We start from the raw sequence: 20,807 nt of genomic DNA, 5'->3' as shown, positions 1-20,807 counted from the left end.
AAAAATGAAAGAAAAATAAGGTGGAAAAAAAGATCAATAAAAGCAGAAATCTGTTGGACAGATGGTACAACTCTGTTCCTAGAATATCTTAATTTCTTAAAATTGAAAATTACAGCAAAAATATAATGCCCATTCAGTCAGTAGCCTGAATTATAAAAATATGATCTCAGCTCTAATTTTAATTTCCTCAAATTTATAGAATCAAGAATGGTTTGGACTGGGAGGAACCATGGGCAGGGACACCTTCCACTAGACCAGGGTGATTAATCAGTGCCACAACAACTCTGGTTTTGGAATATATAAGCGTTATATATTATCTTATGTATATTTATCTTATTTTACACCTGGTGTCTGGAATCACTAAGGTACCACCCTGAGCCACCAGTGAAGCAACAGAAAGCTTCACCACCATTCCCCACCCCTCTTTGCTGTCACCTTTGCCATGTCCCCAAGAAATGTCTCATTTAAAAGCCACTTCAGAGCACTTTTAGGGTGTGGTTATTTACATGAAATGGCAATAATTGAAGCCTGCCTTGCCCCAGGTGTCTTTCTACACCAGCTGCAGCCACATGGTCTGCAGCAACAACAGGTGTGTCCAGATGCTCTCTGATTTAAAAGTTCACTACTGGAAGGAAAATAGTAACCAGTTTGGGCTTTTTCTTAATGTAATGTTCTTCACTGGGTGCTCAACAGCAAATAAATCACCTGTTCCTCCTGCAGAAGAGATTATTTTGATTGGGGAAGAGTTTGATCATTTCCTATGTCCATCACCTCTTTGATTTAGGTGTGTTGATGGTGGGTGAAGATGCTTTCCCTCTCCTTCTGCTGATTTTCCTTTTTGTTTTAAGTCAGGAGGTATCAACAGCATCTTAAAATTTTATGGCTGAATTATGGGTTACAGGCCCCCTGAACCAGTTGAGGATGGCTGCTGCAGAGCTGCCCCACAGAGCAGGCTCCAGAAATGCTTGTGAGGCTCCCCTGTGCACCCCAGAGACACAGCAAAGGCAAGATTTGAGGGCCAGATCATCACCCAAAAATGCATCCTGGTGAGGGAGGAGAATTGCCACACACGGCCTTGCGCAAGGCAAGATCACAAACCACCTCCAGCAGAGGCCCTTAAATTACCACAGTCTCAGATTTTTGAGTATTTCTATGTGAAACCTTAGAGAGCTCCCACACATACAATAACAGGAACTGAGAACAAGACCTCAGAGCGAAACCACAAAATATTAGGTATCCCAAAAATGCATTTACTGACTGTTTGCTTGGGTCCGCATTTAGCGACAGTGGGGGTTTTTTGGCTACTTTTTTGGGGTGTTTTTTTTTTGTTTTGTTGGGGGTTTTTTTGTTATTTTGTTTTTTTTTTTTTTTTTTTTAATGCAGCTTCCCTCACTGTTAGTGGGAATTTGATAAGCCACCACAAAAAGAAATGAGTGAGTGATTTCAGCTCAAAGGCATCTTACCAGTGGGCTGCCATCGGTCCAGCGGAAGTCACGCTCAAACATCTTGTCATTGAGGCCAATCCACTGGTAGTCATGGCCAATACCTGGGGACCAGAAGGGCATTTCCATTAACTTTCCCATAAATGGACGAGGCTTCACCAAGGAAAATAATTTTATGCGGAATGAATCAGACATCCTGTTCTTAAGATTGTTCTGCTCTTTGTGCTAAAGGCTGGTTCAGAGGCTCTTTTTCAGCTTTTTGGTTTTAATTTGGGATGTGTATAAAAATGCAGGTTCTCATCTAAAAGTTTTAAATGACCCTGTCTCTTCACTCCCAGGGAAGTCTACCACGGCAAAGAGAATTCATTTCCTACCTGAGAATGTACAACAGGAAGAAAAGAAAAAAAAAATTAAAATCACATATTCTAATCCACATTTTTCAAGCTTTGGTTAGGCTGTGGCCATTGTTGTCTAAATTTTACAGTACAACACAGTAGCTATTTCTTTATGGCTAATTATGGTGGCATTGTCTTGATGTCATCATGTGCACAAAAACATGATATGCACAAAATACCTTAAGTCTCCAGAAAAAAAAAAAAAGTTTCAAAAAGTCTCAATGCCAAAACAAAAGTTCTTGTTCTCATCCCTCCCCCCAAAAAGTATTTTCTATTTAACAAATTATAACTTAATAGTGATAGAGAACTTGTATTAACTGCAGAAGTAAACATTTACAACACAAAGTGTGCCTTTTATTTAACATTTTAAAGTATGTTTTAAGTTGGAGATGCAAAAGCTGGGTGGTGAGGAGGAGATCTCACTATCTCTAAACCCTCAGTGATCTCTCTTGCTTAGAGTCACAGAATATCCTGAGTTGAATGGGACCCACAGGGATCATCAGTCCAGTCCCTGTCCCTGCACAGACACCCCAACAATCCCACCCTGGGCATCTCTGGGAGAATATTTCAAATTATTCTGGAGTTCTGGCAGCAAAGGCTTTGTCTTTGCTTCCTGGAGCAAAGGCTTTGCCTCAAATCCAGTTGAACAAAGTGTTGTATGTTTTGAATTTTTTAAACAGCACTTCTGTGGAACCAAATCCACCAATCATGAGACATTTTTCCACCACCACACAGGCAAAATTAAAGGAAAATCCTTTAGTTTTAATCAGAAATCTAGAGCCTCAGGGCTATGCCCGTTCCCTGGGGAGCCTGGGCAGTGCCCAGCACATCCAGGATAAGAACCTAAACCTGCCCTGACACAATTTCAGGCCATCCCCTGAGGGTCTGACCCTGCCACAGGGAGCAGAGATCAGAGATGCCCCTCAGAGGATGTTGGACACCACGCTGAGGCCTAACCTCAGTCTCCTCTTCCCCATCCGAACCACCCGAGTGACCTCAGCTCCCGTCCAGACCCTTGCCCATCTCCTCCTTTGGACACTGCCTGGCACGCCCAGCTGTCCCTGGTGGGGTGAGGCAGAGGAGGGTACGCACGGTTGACGAAGATCTGCTCCTCGTGGGACAGGATGCTGGTGAGGTGTGCTCCCTGCAGGCGGCACTCCCGCTCCGCCGTGTCCCACGTGCGCCGGTGCGCGAAGTACTTGTAGCACTGCCCCTGGAACTTGTGCCAGCCGTAGTCACAGGTCTCCGTGTCTGCAGCACACAGACAAAGCACAAAGTCCCAGTCAGTGCTCCAAAATCAGGCACGTTCGGTCAGTGCATCAACACCAGGCATGTTTGGTCAATGCGCCAAAATGAGAGACACATTTGGTCAGTCAACCAAAATCAGGCACGTTTGGTGAGTGCATCAAAACCGGGCACGTTTGATCAATCAGCCAAAACCAGGCACATTTGATCGATGGACAAAAATGAGGCACATTTGGCCAATGCAAAAAAACGGGCATGTTTGATCAATCGACCAAAACCAAGAACATTTGGTCGGTGCATCAAAACCAGGCACATTTGATCAATGGACCAAAACGAGGCACATTTGCTCAATGCACCAAAACCAGGCACATTTGGTCAATGGACCAACACCAGGCACGTTTGGTCAACGCACCAAAATCAGGCACATTTGATCAAAGCACCAAAATGACGCACATTTGATCAATCAACCAAAACTAGGCATGTTTGGTCAGCACACCAAAATCAGGCACGTTTGGTCAAGGCACCAAAACCAGGCACATTTGATCAATGGACCAAAATGAGGCACATTTGGTCAACGCACCAAAACCAGGCATGTTTTGTCAATGCACCATTGTGTGGTCAACACAGACAATGCATGTTTGATCAATGGACCAAAATGAGGCACATTTGATCAATGGAAGAAAAGGAGGCACATTTGGTCAATCAACCAAAACCAGGCACATTTGGTCAATGCACCAAAACCAGGTACATTTGATCAATGGACTAAAACCAGGCACAGTTGATCAATGGACAAAAATCAGACACATTTGATCAATGGACCAAAATGAGGCACATTTATTTGGTCAATGCACAAAAACCAGGCATGTTTGGTCAATCACCCAAAACCAGGCATGTTTGGTCAATGGACCAAGACAAGAATTATTTGATCAATGGACAAAAATCAGGCACATTTGGTCAATCAACCAAAACCAGGCACGTTTGGTCAGTGCATCAAAACCAGGCACATCTCATCTACACCAAGGGATTTTCTGCGGGACAAAGTTTCAAGAAAATCCCATCTGTGAAGGCATGCAAAATCAAAGACTCATCATTTCAATCTCATTTTCAGGTAGTTCTGCTTGCCCAGTCTCAGTACACCCATCCTTGAGACCTCACTTCCAGGCACTTCAGTTTACCCACTTCCAGCACAAACTGCAAGACTATTACTTATCTAAGGCATATAATCGCAATTGGAAACTTTGTGGATTTCCAGTGATTGAATTAAGCTGAATCTGGGCAATTTCAGGAGGACATCTACACCTGTCACCCTGGATGGATGAAATCCCTGGATGTTGGATTGCAGTGAACCTTCATTTCACCAGTTTTCTGAGTCTGTACATGGGGATGGGAATTTTTACTTGCAAGGACAAAGCATTCTTCAAGTCACTGTACTAACTTAAGTTTGGAAGAAACTGATGATTCAAAATTATATGAGGGGAAATTATTGCAATTGTTTAGTCTGCAGAAGCAAAGCTGCAATATTATCTTTCTGAGCTCAGGCCTCCAAATCCTCCTCCAAAACCCATCTTCCTTGATGAAGTCAACTTTAGGCATCAATTTGTTAGGAGGTTTGCAAAGCTGAAATACAAAGTAATGAAATTGCACGTTGTCTGTGCTTGCATGAGGCATGGTGCTGATAAGAATGCATCACAGAGAGGATTCACACCAGCCACTATGCATAGGAGAAATAAACACAAGCCTTGGAGCAGGAAGAACAAGGATTTGACGTTAATTATTCTGTCAAGGTTAGGCAGCTGTAAACAGAATAGATGGCAAAAAAACCCCCCAAGAGTTTCAGTTCTAAGTTTGCTTCTGCAGGGATGAATCACAGGAAAAAATCAGCATTAGTAAGATGGGGAAAACAAGTGTGATGTCTGATTGTGTGACGTCTGAGCTGTGCTCGAGGATGGGAAGGACCCTGCCAGTGATAAGAGGGAGTTTTAGGGAGGAGTGGGAGAAATAACAGGGGAAAGGCAGGGAGTTTGGAGCCATGGCAGATGCAATGGCATCATGAAGGACATTTCAGTGAGAGATTACAGTGTGTTTCAGCCACAGCTATCTCAGCACGGGATGGCTCGCCCTGAGGGGCCTCAGGATGCTGAGGAACAGAAGCACAAGGCCTGGCCTCCCCTACCCCACACATCCACCAGGAATTAGCCAATTCCCACTAAATTTTATCAGGCCCCTGAGCAAAACGGTGTCTGAAGCCAACTGTTCCAGCCTCCCCAGAGCTATGGAGATGTTCGGGGCTGGAAACTGGATTTCTCATTCTCAGTCAGTCAATGCAGTCCAGTGGTCAATAACATGCTTTGGCCAAAGGGCCTCTTTTTGCCTGAGTACAGAAACAACCAAATATTGCAGTGCATGCCAAGGGCTGATGGCTGCAAATATCTTAACTAAGGGATTACTTATCTGTGAGCTGCTACCACCACCTAAAAAAGCAGTTTTTCCCAGCACAGGTTCTTAATTCACAGCAGGAAGAGGCCGTTTCCATACTGACACACCAAATTGTCTATTTTTCAAAAAAAAGGGTTTAAATCCCCCATGACACAAACTAGATTTTACATGTACATAAACAGATTTCAAAGTGCAAACAAAGTGTGCCAAAGCCACGTCTGAGGCTTATCAGAATTTCTCTGACACTAATAATGTAGTCATTGTCTTAAGAGTCTGATATCAAAATAATTTCCCAAAAGCCATCAGTATTGACATAAATGTACCAAATGCAAAGACATAATCAAGTTTAGAGTGATTATGTCCCTTCTATTTCCAGGAAGCTGAGCTGTAGAAAACTGCTTGTGCCTTGAGTCATCCCAGCTATGAAAAAAAGAATGTAATCTACACAACCAAATTGTTAGCTTTTTTATCTTTTCCCTCTTTGTATTCTGTGCGAGGTGCAGGCTGCAGACACAGCTTTAATCTCTGGCATCTAGGTAATTTTTAGTCTGCCTTGGGCTTTCTAGAACATTTGTTTAACCACACAAAGCTGACTAACAGACCTATGTCCTCTGTGAAGGCACTTAAGATTTTATTATTTATCTTGTTCAGGGACTCCTTTGTCCCACAGGAAACAAGTCAGATAATAACAAGGAGCTGAGAAAAACGTGGCCAGAGAGGAATTCCAGGCTATTCTAATCAAACCTTCCCTGGCCTCTGCTAGGGAAGAAGCGAAGGATTTGAGAGAAATGTGGGGGCAAAGGGGCTTGAAAATACAAAACTGAGAGGACTGTGTTTCCTAAGTTGGATATAATGGCCTGAGCATGAATTATAACACAATTTCTCTTACAAAAAAAAAAATCACACAATTTCTCTTTGTAAGAAAAAAGGTGCCAAACACTGGCAAAAAGTTAAGTAATTTTCTGCACCTGTGTGTATCCCAAATCTAAAAAAAATCCCAAAACAAAACAAACCAGAACTGATGGCTATAAAATACATGATGTTTTTAGATGCTGGAAAAGAGGATTTTTTTGTTTGGGGTTGGAGAGTGGCTGGGGATTCTGGGGTTTTTCAAGGGATTTTGCGTTTGGTGGATTTTGTTTTTGGCATTTTTGGGGGTTGGTTTGGTTTTTTTTTAGAGGAGAAGTTGATAAGAAGAGGGAAAAAACATAGGGAAAGGGAAATTCAAGATGGTAGAGGATAAAAATGCAAACCAGGCTAGTAAAACTGTGGGGGCAATTTCATCTCTGCACAGTTTTGTCCTCAGTGTGCAACACTTTCTTAATGATGAAAGCTAAAAGGGTGACAAAAAGGTAAAAAGGTTCCATATGGATATAAATTTCCAGTACCTTTACTGAACCATTGAACTAGTGTCTCTGAATTAGTAGACACTAATTGCAGGTAAATTTTCTGACCCAACCACGGTGAGCAGAGTAGGTGCAAGCATTTATTGAATGCAATACTTCACATTCATTGTGTACCCAGCCACAGACTTGTGTAACCTTGCTCCAGCATGTGATGGAAGGACTGAAACACTGCTCACCATATTTGTGGTGTTTTAAAACTCATCCAGGGTTTATGACAATTTACAGGGGTTTTCACTGGTGTGTGCAAGGAGTTGGTCTCACAGCTTCTGTTCTCTGTAACTGCAATTGATCATGTGTAACCACATCCCTTAACACTGCACTTAATAAAAGAGTTCTCAGTGGGTTTGATACATAAATAGGGACTGTTTATTCAATGCTGCTGTCAATAGGTCCATTGTCTTTAAAGAAATTCCAGAAGAGGCTTAAAGGAAATAAAGACTGACACAGGTACCAGAACATAATGAGAGTCTTACTCAGCTGTGAATTTTATCAGTGACTCTCTGCCTTCAGCTAATGAGGAAATGCTGGAGGCCACTTAGCCCCCACATCTTGAGGAGAAGCCCATTTCTTTAGCAAATAGCCAAAATAATCTCTTTTCAGCTGACAGACATTAGTAGGAGACCATCTGTTTTCTGAAATTACCTTTTCCCTGAGCCCTTCTCAACTACCTCAACCCCAACCAACCAAGCCCTGGGAACAAAATTAATTAAATAAGACTGGAGTAATCACAGACGTTGAAGCAATGAACCTGGGTTATAAGAACACGTGATTCCTGATAGGGTGGTTAAAACCCACATTTGTTTTGTTTTCAGAACCTGGAAGAGAGCAGCTGGTTGAATTATCCCAAGGAGGCGCATTCGGTTACAAACACACATGTGCCATTTTTGCACACATGTCCAGCTGCAAGCAAGCCAAACCTTAGGCTTAAAACATTCCTTGAGAGCAGGGAGACACCAGCTACAGCAGAAACAGGAGAAAAAGAAAAGGAAACTCTAGCCAGCCAAGGAAGGAAGAGGAAAATCCAGACGTGTTTGTCCAGTTCTCATAAAGAGAATTCACCCTTAAAACTGAGGCTCAAGTTGCAAGCCTCTACCATTTCCTGAGAGTTGTCATAGGGGCTTTTCACAGAGAGATGACAATGGAAAGACTGATGGCTCTCCCAGAATAAAACTCACACCAAGATTTACTGCAATCTCCTGTCACTCTTTGGGAAAGTGTTTGGGGGATATTTATGAATTTTAAGGGGTGATGTTCAAATGTCAGAAAGTGGCAAGCAGAATATCCATCTTTCCTTTGAAAAGATACAGGTGGTGGGCAAAAGAGGATATTGTCCCTTTTAATCTCACCTGCACCAGAAGTGATGATTAGCTTAACCAAGCTAACAATCTAGTTTAAGGGCAAGCTTCTGAGGGAACTTTCAGCTGCACTATTTCTAACATCTGACACTTCCAGCTCGCTTCAGGAAGATGTTCCCAGGCTCGGATTGCTGAACTCTTTCCACCTGGCAAGAGGAAGGGCTGTCAGGGAGCCAGTTCCAGCTCCCTGAGCCTCAGGACTGATTTGCCTCAGCCTGGATTAGATCACCCAGAAGGTTCCTTTACCTTCACCACCTGCCAGGGCTCGCTGCCGTGCTGTCCCCTGGCCACGTCCCCTCCAAATGCTGACACAAGCAGGACACCCCTGTCGAATATCCCTCACTCCACAGCAGTCCCACAGGGGCATTTGGGTGAAATTCTGAGCTCTGCTTTTCCTTCTGCACCAGGGCAGTGGGTGCAGATGTGGTGACCTCCTACTCTGAGCTTCATGTCCAAGGGCAGTGCATGCTCCCTGCTCCCATTCCCTCCCACGGCATTTTGAATGCTCAGCACTGTGCCTAAGAAACCCCTTCAGCCTGATTTTTATTTTTTTTTTGAAACTTTCTAAAATGAATAGTATATTTGAAATTTAAAAAAAAAAGAAGTAACGAAATATAATCTAGGTGTGCTGAGCTCCACCTTTCCTGTGGCACTGAGGTGCACATTCTGTCGTCCTGGCTGGTCTTTAAATCTAGTGAGGTCAGGACTGATGCCTTGAAATAAAGCCTGCTTGCCAGACAACCATGTCTGAATCGCCAACACAGTTTTATTTTGTCTGGTGGAGTGGAAATTTGGCACTAAAACCTTTTCCCAAGTCCCAAACCACTGCAGGACTTTAAGTGGAGGAAATTTAAATTCCAAAGCTGAGAGAGCACAGCTCTGGTTCTGATTGACAAAATAGGAAATGTTCCCATTAACCACCTAAAATGCACTCTCAGGTTGGTCATAAAAAGCAGCTTAAAGCTACCATGACACTCAGAGCCACTCGCTGCCATGGATTTGCTGGAATGAAGGGGAGGAGGAAGGGAGTGAGAACATTTATTTCTTTTGGTGTGAAAACACTGTCAATTTTTAATTTGGGTGGCAAGATTCAGAAAGCCTTCTCAAGTTACAAGGTGAGCCAGACTGATGAAAAGGTTAAACAGCAAAAATGCTGAAGCTGATCAGCTCTGAGATTTTTCACCTTTAACAAAGATCTCTACAGGTTGAGCTGGAAGAGTTTGCAAACCACTCTTCACTGAAGCTGAGAAACAAACATGAAAACATACAATATCAATTAAACAAATCCAAAAGTTTAGTTCATTCACCTGTGGCCAAAATCATTCAGCTGAAGGAAAAAGAAAAGCATATTTTCATAAGTTTAGCAAGCACCGTTTCTTTTTCCCATGGAAATGCCTCCATTAATTTTATTGACAGAACAAATGTTGCTACCCTATTCCTCCTCCCACATATTGAGTAAGCATCTTGCACTGCAAACGTTTTCTGTAAATTCTGTGAGGTTTCTTGCAGGCAGTTTTCTAACAACTACAGGAACATGGATATTCAATCATATTTCAGTTGTCCAGCTTAGAAGTCCTTTTACAACCTCCTTGTAATGATAATCCTGCACCTACTTTTCCTAAGAGAATCCCAGAACAAATAATTTTGAAAACTGTAGGATGAAGTTGTCAAAGCTGTGGTCCCCACTGGAGGAATATTTAATCTGTCTTATTCACTAAACTATTCCTACATCTCACTGATGCTTTTTGGAGGTGATGGGTTCTGATATGTCCTTCACACCACATATAATTTTTTAAGAGAGAAACTCAGCCACAAAGTAACCCTGCTGCTACTCATTAAGCATCACTACAGTAATGAGACAGCCTCATTTTGTGTCTTCCCAGCAGTTTGCAAGGCAGCATCAACAACAAGGCTTGGAGCCACCTGAAAACTCTTGCTGAAAAGCAACGCCTGAGAGCTGTTGTTTTGACACAGAAATTGCCCCGCGTATCAGTTTATATTTTGTGCATGGCTTCCACTCAGGTTAGCATGTGGGTAGGGCTTGTGCAAAGTGAGAGATGGGAAAACACCCTGAACCACGAGTCAGGGAAGTCTAACAAAAATCCTCTCCTCACCGCTGGTGACTTCCCGCAGATTTTTGCCAGATTCTTCCACCTTCTCATTTTTAGGAAGCTTTTCCCTGTTACTCCAGAAGGATTTTTGGGCTGGAAATGGAGCGTGCAGCAGCACAGGTGAGGGAGCAGCCCTTACCTTGCTCACAGAGAGCCCCAACGTAGCTGGGCAGGCAGAGGCAGGTGAAGGTGTTGAGGCTGTCGATGCACGTGGCTCCGTTGCGGCACGGGTTGGACTGGCACTCGTCGATATCTGCACAGAAAACAAAACTGGTTCCATCGCCCGCCCAGCTGCCAGCAGGGAAACGCTCCGCAGCCTCAGCCAGGACCAGAGCAGAGGAATGCAGCATTGCAAAAGATCCCCGTGGTGGCTGTGGGGGTGAGAGGGAGGAATGCCACGCAGCCTTCTCCGGGTGGAAAATCTGACTTGTGCGGGTCACCCTGGCACAACAGAGATTCCCATCGGCCACCAGGGGCCTCGAACGTCTTCACGAAACTCAAATATTGGAAAACTTATAATGTAGCATTAAACAGACTGCTAATTTCAGTCTGCAGAGCGGCAGGCTCTGGAATCTCATTGGTTTGCAATTCTCATTTCTTTCTTGTCTAATCTTATCGAGATAAGGACAAAACATCATAGCACCCATGGTCTTGCACAGTAAACAAATAGCATGTCTGTCCCTGCCTCCTCTAGCTGCTAAAATACCTTGTCTTCACATTTTAAATTGGAGCACAAGTTCATTTTATACAATTATTTTCAGCATGGGTTGATTTCGCACAGGTTGTAAGCTAGTGTGTCTCCTCATGAAGAAGATCATATGAAGTTTCCTAATGAGTGCTGTTCCTCTGAAACAATCACAGTGTGGACTTCCACACAGATTTTTCAAACATCTCCATCCAGAAATAGTCGTGGTTCACTCGCTAAAATCTAAGAGAGAAGCTGGACATACCTACAAACAATCAACTAGGAATAATTGCTGCATCATACAGAAGGCTTAAAATATACATATTTCTATTTTAAAATATGCTCTGGTCAAATTTTATGCTGGTCTTACTTGTTCCATTTTATCGTACTTTGTCTTCCTTTCTGGAAGGAAAATGGGTTATTCTGAACCACATAGGTGAATCTCTTGAAATCTACAGTCACAGGAGATGCAAAGATGTCACAAGCAACTGGAAGAGGTTTCTCAGCCAAAATTGTTACCAAAATACTAATTTGTACCAAAGATGCATATCTAAAATTTCCTGCAAAAAATTTCAAGTTTGTGTTCAGTTCTCAGCTTCCCATTCACATTTGGGAATATTTTATCTTATCAGCCTTTCAAATAACTATGGGAAGCTCTTAGGGAACCATCCCAAATACTAATGTCTATTTTTTTTATTTATTTGGTGTGGTTTTGAATTTCACGCTGGGAATTGCAGCTCCTGCAGTTAATTTACAGTTCCCTTGACCCCTGTGCGTGTGCACAGATCTATGCACTTTGTGGAGAGAGGGAAAAGGGGAGGGACAATGGGGATCTCTCCATTTAATTGTCCCAAAGTAAGGCCTCGGGGTGAAATTTTTCAAACATCCATGCAACCTTCAACTCTAGAGCACACCAGATTTCACGTTCAAGAGCTTTAAACTCGAGCAGCAGATGGCACCAGTTTACCTAATTCACACTGCTCCCCGTTGAATCCTGGCAGACAGGTACAGATGTAGAAGGAACCACGAGGGTAGCAGGTACCACCGTTGAGGCAGGGGTTGCTCTTGCACGGATCTTGGCCTGTTAAACAAGGAGGAAAGGGAATTTGACTCCCTGGTTTCAAGGAAATTTTGTGGTTTTGATTTTCGGGAGGAAAAAAAAAAAAAATCTTTCTTCATTGCTGCATTGGTGGTGCAGGCTTTACTGTAGTTACAGAAACTCTATTAATGTACTCAACTGCTCAAAATAAGATTTATAAAACAGAAAAGCTGGTCTTCAGGCATCACTACTTTCAACTTAAACAACAATACGGCATTTACTACGAACATTGTAAATTACTCTTGGAATTACTTTTTTCTTTTCACAGCAATTTGTACTGTATTTGGCAGTCATGATACTCTGCTGAGGATGTAGTTTGCATGACATGACAATTAATTATAGCTGAAAACAGTTAAACATATGCAAAATGAATGGAAAATGCTTTTTTCTTGAACAGGGTTAGTTTATGCAGAATGACAGGGTACACAGAACATACTGACTGGCTGCTTATATTCAATCAATCAACCCCCACCAAGTCCTATTTCTTTTCTCACATGTGTGCTTCCCACCTGCCTTTCTTAAAAATACATTTAAAGAATACGAACAAAGGCTCTGAATGCATTTGACTCTGGACTGAATATTAAGATAAAAACTTACCTGCTGTGAAATCCTCGGTTGTTACAGGAGTTAGCGTTTAAATACCATTTCCTTGAAGAGCTTTATGCCTTCCAGTGATGTTTATTTCCACTGAGCTTACATACCTGGGTATTTGCATTTGATTTTGTGCCTAGGAGCACTCACTCACACAGACAAGTCCACACCAAACCATTTCTGAGAGTTAGTTTCTCACAGTGAGAGGGAAATCCTGAAGGCAGTCTTTCTGACAGGCAAAAATAAAGCCCTGGATTTGACAGCTTACACAATAGAGAAGAGAGTTCTGTAAATCTGAGGCACGAGAAAAATTAAGATTTTTTTTTTTTGGTCATCCTTTCCCAAAGCAATCTGACTAGGATTGACCAAAAAAAAAAAAAAAAATCTATTTTTTTCTTGCAGATTAGAGATGCAAATTCTTCCCTGTCTAGGCATGGGAATGCAGAAGATCCAGCTGAAAGCCTCCAGAAGAAAACTCTATGTGCAAAACTTCAGGGTTATGATTAAGTGAGTAAGGTTTTCACCTCGGAGGTTTTGGAAAGGTTCTGATCCCATCCGTTCAACAGGGTGCTTGTTTTCTGGCTGTTTCACTGAAAGTCACAAATGAAGGGCTCTGTTAAGCACCTTAATGGCATTTTTTGTGTGTTTGCTGTCTGTTTATCCTTCTACAGACTGGACATTTCCACAGTAAGCATTTTCAAATTTCCAGCTAGCTGGATTATTTGAGGAAAAAATAATAGTAAACCTATAAAATCAGACCAGTCCAGTTCTTTCATCAGATGTTGCTAGACAAAATATGAATTGAAGTGATACTACTGGCATCACCCATGTATTTGATGAAATGGTTCCCAATACCATCATGGAAAACAAAATATTGCGGCAAATTATGTCTAAAAAAAGTTCTGTAATTTTTAAGAGACTGACACTGCATCGACCACTTAAAGCTATATGTAGGCTGAAAAGATGATCTTGATTTGGAAAGCTATGTGGAAAGCTGTCTTGTAGGTCAAGAGAAGTTCAATTTTATAGAAAATTCTGATCCTAAGACATGCACTGTTGCTTTCTAGGTCAACTGCAAGAAGTTGAAAACAACCCTTCACAGAAAACCAATTGTGTAAGAATTATCACAAGAAAAGTCACCAGATAAAATCATCTTTTGTAATGTGGCAAATGAAATCACTCCAGCTGATTTCCCTGCCACAACCAACGTTACCTTCCTGCCTTTCAGAACTGGCTGGTTACCTCCAGTCTGATCCAGAGCTCCACGATGGAAAGTCACTGGGCTTGGGGGTTTTTTTTTTTTTTTTTTGGCACCCCCCCATCCTCTTCCACTTTGTGGGGGCCACAGCCAGGCTGATTTCTCAGCCGGAGGGTGACGAGGTCCGTTGTCACTTCACGAGGAGCTCTGACTGTCACACCCCTCACCAGAGCCCAGGCAACCCCTCCACAAGGACCACAACACACGTAACACCACAAGGGATCGCGTTTTGGGGAAGTTACCTGGAATTTGCACTGCCGTGCCTTCAACTGAACCCACACTGGTGCCAATCACGAAATCTGATCCGTTTGTGACTTCCGGGAGGGAAAATGATGAAGTCACGGTTTCCACAGTGCTCGGCTCCTCGGAGCCCAGCGCTGATGGCTCCTTTTGGTAGGGGCTGTTCCCAGGGGCGATGCTGTTGGCTGCAATGTTAAAGGAGGTGGTTGTGATCTCCCCCTGGCCAAACAAGGCCGCCTGTGTTTCTGTGCCTCCATCCAAAAGCTGGGAGGGCGAGGTGACCACTGTAGCTGCGTCCTGGCCAGGTTTAAATCCTTCACTTTTGATGCTGTTGGGTGAGTCTGAAACAGTTGTGGGCACGAGCCAGGGGTTCTGCCTCTCAGCAGTCCTGGCTTCCTCTTGGTGGGGATTATTGGCTCTCCCTGAAGAAGCTTCCACTTTTGTTGTGCTGACTTTTGATATATCTGTGCTCGCTCTTTCTCCGAAACTCAGAAAAGCAGTAGGCAAGACATGTATTGATGGAGAATCTCCAGAAACAGCAGCGTCTTCCTCAGCAGGTAAATCAGTTGCAGGGGTTTCTGTCTCCTCCGTCCCACCTGTTAGAATCCTGCCAAACTGAGGAGTGCTTTCCGTGCTTGTGCTGTCCGAAACAGGCTCAGGAGAAAGCTCCAGCAGAGGGGACTCTGTTGCCTCCAGAAGGTCACTCGTGGGTGGTTTATATGTTGCTGTAATATCAGAACTAACCTCTTTGAAGATTCCTCCTGAGGAGTGATTGGACTGATGTGAATCCCTTGATGATGATGATGATGATGGTGATGTGCTGGTAATGATTACCTCAGGGTACTCAGATACTCTGTTTACTAAATGAACAGTTACTGAGGATTGAGGAGCTTGAGAAACAGAATAAAAAGTCACTGGATCTGTCTCCTCATACTCTGCTGATGCTGATTTTGTGTTTGTGTACACCATGGGACGATTCCCTGCACCCTTGGTGGGTGACACAGTTGTCATCTGGGATGCTGGCTGTGTGGTGGCAACACTTAACTCAAGCTCACCAGTTGCCAAAGCCTCTTCTGGCTCACCAGTTACAACTGGTGTAAGAGAAGGAGCCACAGGCTGATTATCAGCCAGCTCTTCTTGGCCCATCCCAGAAAAGCCAGAGACTGTTTCGCTTTGCTCTGCTGTTGCTTGGCTGTTTGCTGAAGTACTGGGCTCATAGGTGTCTTCTGTGGGGCTGGTCACAACAGGCTGGGACTCAAGAGGCACCTGGGGGCTTGCCAGAGATGGCACTGTGGGAAGGAAAATGCCCAGTTCGGAGGGTCCCGTGGTGGTGAGAGTTTCTGTCGCAAAACTCATGTCATTCCCTGAACCCAAATCCACATCACCTGAGGTTGGTCTGTGCCCAGAGGTCACCAGCTCTCTACTTGGTGGACTGGAAGTAGTCAGAGGAAGAGTGTCACCAGATCCAAGTGTCTTTTCTGTGGCTATGGAAAACCTGGGAGTGGAATAATATTTCTCCCCTTCAGCTGTTGTGCTATCATCATAGCCATATGTTGACTGTGTGACAGGATTTGGCATAGTCTGCACACTTATTATATCCTCAGGCATTGATGTAGAGTGATCCATGTCTATAATAGTTGTTTCTTCTGGTGGGGTTTGCAGTCGTTCTTCAATCAGGGTAATGTCACCATAAACAGAAACGTTCAATATTACACTTCTTTTATCATCAATCATAGGAATAATTTTTTCATATAACCCAGTGTCGCTCGTTAGCTCCTCTGATGAAGCCGTCTTTGGGTGAGCAGCAGATGGATTTACCAAAACCTCCGTTTCTTCTGTGAAAAGGGAGACTCGTCCCATGATTGCAGTCTGCGATCCATCTCTCGGAGTCTCTGTGGTCATAACTTTGGAATAAACAGGTCCAGGAACACTAGATGATACATTTAGTTCCACTTTGGAAGAGGTGGGTATTGAGAAATGGGAAAACGTATCAGGGGAAGATGGATCTGAAACACCAACCCAGCCAGATCCTTCCCCAGAGCCCTCAGGTAGCACTCTGCCCAGAGGTTTTGTTGCTGATGTTACAAGAAATTCCTCTGTTTCAGGACTGGAAGTCCCATTCAGTATAACAGATACAGGAGTTGTGCCTCCTTTAATCAGAAAATGTGAATTTTCCTCCTGAGAAGCAGCTTTAGACGTGGGTGTTGTCTTATCTGTTTCATTTTCTCCTCTCCCATGGTCAGTTTCCTTTTCCTGTGGTTCTTCATTCGCAACAAAATAATGTGTGGTGTCTTCAACCTCTTCAGAGATGAAGCTCTTGGAGCTGTCTTCTGCTGAAGCTGAGGAGCTGGGGAAGGTGGAGGTGGGGAATGGGTCTCCAGTTTCTGGCAGCAGCTCAGCTACAGCACTTGTGACTTCTTCATTAACTTCAACATTTGCTGGAGTGCTTCCTCGTTCAAAGTCCTGGGTCATGTCAGTGGAAAGCCCAGGTCCCATAGTTGCAGGGTGAGAAGTTTCAGGGCTTGAGGTACTCTTGGTTTTTTGGACAACAAATGGCACTACAGAAGGAAGAGCAGCAAGGTCGTCTCCTGACCCCTGTCCTGAAAACAGTGGATCTCCAATGAGCTCATTATTTGGCTGTTTTTCTTCCTTAGGTGTCAGGAATGTTCTGGGAATATCTTTAGTAGGGAAAATGTTTTGCACCAGCTCTTCCTCTTGCTCTACAACTGTGACTGGAGAGCTTACGTATTTCCTTTCAATTGTTACAGCCTCAGTTACTCTGTCATCACTAAATGGCAAAAGTGGTTTTTTGACAGGTTCAGTTTCTAATTCCTTTTCTTCCAGGTAAGGACTGGGAGTTGGAACATTTAAAAATCCCAGATGTTCATGGCTAGTCTGTGTACTTTTAAAGAACGAGTCTGTTGTTGTTTCCTCAGAAGATTCCGTAGCTTTTGGTGAAATTTCGCTTGCCGTCTCTTCTCCAGATTGTATCTCTTCCATCAAAGGAATCTTCGTTGTAAAAGTTCTCGCTGCCAGCTCATCAGCAGTCTTCTCCTCAGTTCTCACATCCCCTGCAGCCCCCATGGAGGTTACCTCATGTTCAGAACTTGTGACCTGCTCATCAGGATCTGTAGTGAAGGCAGGATACAGAGGTGATGTGCTGACAGCTTGCCTGTCATCCTTCTCCCACATTTCTGGTCTCCCAGTCGGGGCAACTGCTGTTTCTGCAAATGGTCCAGTGGATGAGTCAGGTTCTCCAGATCCCTGGTCAGTAATTGAGAAATGACCTCCAAGTATTTCTTCCGTAGGTCCATTAGACATAAGTTTTGTGGTGCTGCTGTCATCTTTGAATTCTTCCCCAGAGCCGTGCTCAATCAGGAAAATCTTGCCCAAGGAGACAGTTGAAGAACCAACTCTTGCATCTTTGCTTTCTGTAGATTCAGCTACTGCTTTTTCACTGCCAGTACCATGTGTCACCAAGCCCTCATGAGGGTTGTTACTGACCACAGATGCTGGAGATGATGTGGCCTCACCCGTTTCTGAATCTCTGGTTTCAATTCCTGGTGCAATGTGAGATGCTATCTCTTTCGTGGAACCAGATTTTATGTCAGAAGGAGCTGTGTAGGTTGGTTTTGTTTCTGTGTTGAGTTCTCCTGGGTTTTTGGTACTAAACATATCCAGGGACGTCTGACTTTCTGCTCCAGACCCCTCTGTGAAGCTCTCTGACCAAGTACTCAAAATTGTTACTGCAGGTTCATCTGTTCTTGCACGTTTTTCGTACTCTGTTGTTGCATCCTTTGGTGAAGCATCATCTGTGCTGTAAATTTTTCCTTGATACATTTCTGTTTGTGTTTCAGTGACAGGCCTTAACGGGACTGAAGTCAAAGTAGCGGACTCAACGACAAAATCTGTGTCTCCAGAACCTGGATCAATAAATGGGGAGCCAATACTTACCACTCTGCTTGTGGAACCCCCTGAAAATATGTCTGCAGGCTCTTCTGCTGATCCTTCATTTACAAAAAGCTTCTTCTCCCTCAAGAGAGGAACGGTGGTGACCTTTTTGATTTCAGAACTTATGGTACCTGGTACTGTTTTTCTGACGGGCTCGTGACTTACAGTTATGACTTCACTTGTGGTGCTCCCAAGTTCATTCAAATCCAAATTTTCCTCTGCAGCAGTAGCTGAATTTTGGTGACCTGCGTAAACAGTGGTGTGCATTTCTCTTTCATCATCAATATTCTTTTCAGTTACAAGAGAGCTGGCAAGCACTTTTTCCGTAATTAGCTCAGACACAGAGTTGGTGGCAACAGTTACTTGAGGACTTTGATCAAAGGCAGGATAAGGAGTACTTATAGCTCTGGGCAAAGCAGAGGTGATTCCTGAATCAGTCACAGAAAATTCTGTCAGTAGTGCTGTGCCGGAGCCCAAAGAAGTGTCTTGCATTGAAAGTGTTTCTGTTACTGCTATTTCCTCTGTTACAGTGATGCTGTCTTTCACATCTCCAGAGCCTTCCAGCACCATAAAAGAAGCAGCACTCATCTCAGGCTTTGCTGTATGACTTGTTTCCAGAATGTTTTCAACAGGGGAATTTGCATTAAGTTTAAGAGTTGTTCTATAATGGTCTCCCGGAGCAGGGGTTGCCTTTTCTGAAATAAGGTCAGTTACGGCATTGTCTACTGTAGCAGGAATAAAAACTGCCTCCAGAGAAGCAGTTACAGCAGAACTTTCCACAGTAAATGCATCAGGAGAAGATGTTATACCAGAACTTTTTTCATCATCTTCCTTTCTTGACCCTGTCACAACATCTAAGACCGGAGTGGACAGATCAGACTCAGTGGAGCCATCTCCAGAGAATTCACTAGGAGCCAAAAGCAGGTTTTTGCTATCCTTAGTGGAGCTCTCCTCAGTTCCCTGCCAGGCCATGGTCTCTCTGCTGTTTTGCACAGACTGCTCGTGTGAAGAAGTGGTGGCCACTGATTTATCTGTTGTCACAACTTCAGACTCCCCACTATAGACAGGTTCTAACATTGCAGCCCCTGAGGTTGGTTGTGTGACCTCAAACGGCCCCATCACCTCTCCAGCTTTGCTTGGTTGCATAGTACCAGAAGCTTCAGGTTCATTAATGATGAATGTGTTTGTCTCGTTGATTTGGGAAAAGGTCACGTTTTTGGAATGGGCAACGCTTTCGATTTGGTCGCTCCTGGCTTCCTCAGCTTTTGTGCTCTTGGGTGCGCTGGTGACCTGCTGCTTGCCATTGATGAACTGCAAAGCTGGAGGGGTTGTAACATCAGTAGTGTTTTCACAGTCTTCGTCGTCTTCAAACTCTGGATAGTTTGGAAAGAAAGGATCCAATATTATATATTCAGAGGAATCCTGCACAGAGTCTGAAGTACAGGGTTCAGTCTGAGCTGACTCTGCATCAATGTGGGTTTCATCTATTGCATGAGGAAGCATGTGGCGATTGAACAGATCCAAAAATTCATTCACCGGGTGATCTGCAAGAAAAAGAGAGTTTTTCATAATCCCTAAGTAACAGCAGACACACGAAGTACAAGCAATCCATTGGAGAAGAAAAAAAAAAAAAAAACCAAACAAAAAAAAAATCTGAAATTCAACAATTTGTTGCAAATTCAGTGTGTTCTCCTGTTGACACAAAGTTAAACTCTGCCATGGGGTGTGATTTTCTAGTTGGAGCCTCTCTGTATATTGAACACATTGGTTATTCAGGTCTGCTGATTGCCAATGCCCTTGGTCCCAAACCCATGCCTGAGTTACCTGCTCCTACATTTTCAGCAAAGATGAGGAATGGACAAGATGAAAACCACTTTTCAGACCAACTTGCTGCAACTGCTTCCAGGGATTTAGAACAGTAACTGACCTCTACCAATAACTGAATCTAGGCAAAGCTAAGCAAGGCAAAGTCTAAAATAAAATAAGACACAAAAAAACTCCCTCTGCATCTCCCTTTTCCTTATACTATAGAGTAATTCAGATTACTAGGAACACCATAACATCTACATCAATCACTCTTCACTAGACTTGGACCCTAGGACAGTGAATAAATAATTTTACATAGCTGCTGCTACTTGGAATTTTAAAGCATTATGCAGCAAATGAGAAAAAATATCACAGATTCAAAGGTCAACACCCACTCAGAGGGGTAACATGACTGAAGTCAAGTAATTTTCTTCTGTTTACCACTAACTTTGAATTATTTACGTACTCCTACAGGTTGCAAGCCTCTCAGTTTTTTTCTAGGTGGCATATAAAGGGGAAGAAAGAAGATTAAGAAGGCAAGATTTTAGCTGCAGAAAGCCTCGTGAATTCCTCCAAGATTTATGATCCCAGATTCCATAGACACTTTTTAAACTTGCCCTTTCAGCACAAACATTGCTTCAAACCTTCTGTTCCAGACAATGGAAACTATCCTAATTAAAATGAAATTTAAAAAAAAAAAAATTAAAAAGAAGGACACAACAGACTCAGAAACAAGCCCCAATATTTCAAGCTTGGCCAACTGACTTGAAATTGTAAACCTTGTGCT

At 43.3% G+C, this 20,807-nt stretch overlaps 1 protein-coding gene across 1 annotated transcript in view; it reads right to left on the bottom strand.

Moving 5' to 3' along the window:
* The window catches only part of VCAN (versican), a 99,275-nt gene that overhangs the window by 14,931 nt on the left and 63,537 nt on the right, over positions 1-20,807 (bottom strand). Inside the window, exons 9-13 of the mRNA XM_059492480.1 lie at positions 14,266-19,758; positions 12,043-12,156; positions 10,530-10,643; positions 2,930-3,088; positions 1,464-1,546 (exon numbers count right to left, since the gene is read on the bottom strand). Coding sequence (XP_059348463.1) covers positions 1,464-1,546; positions 2,930-3,088; positions 10,530-10,643; positions 12,043-12,156; positions 14,266-19,758 — 5,963 coding nt within the window. The remainder of the gene's footprint in view (positions 1-1,463; positions 1,547-2,929; positions 3,089-10,529; positions 10,644-12,042; positions 12,157-14,265; positions 19,759-20,807) is intronic.

Source organism: Ammospiza nelsoni, chromosome Z, assembly GCF_027579445.1.
Source record: "Ammospiza nelsoni isolate bAmmNel1 chromosome Z, bAmmNel1.pri, whole genome shotgun sequence".
Lineage (NCBI taxonomy): Eukaryota > Metazoa > Chordata > Aves > Passeriformes > Passerellidae > Ammospiza > Ammospiza nelsoni.
Note: the sequence above shows the minus strand (reverse complement) of the source record. Positions and strands in the feature narration are given on the sequence as shown.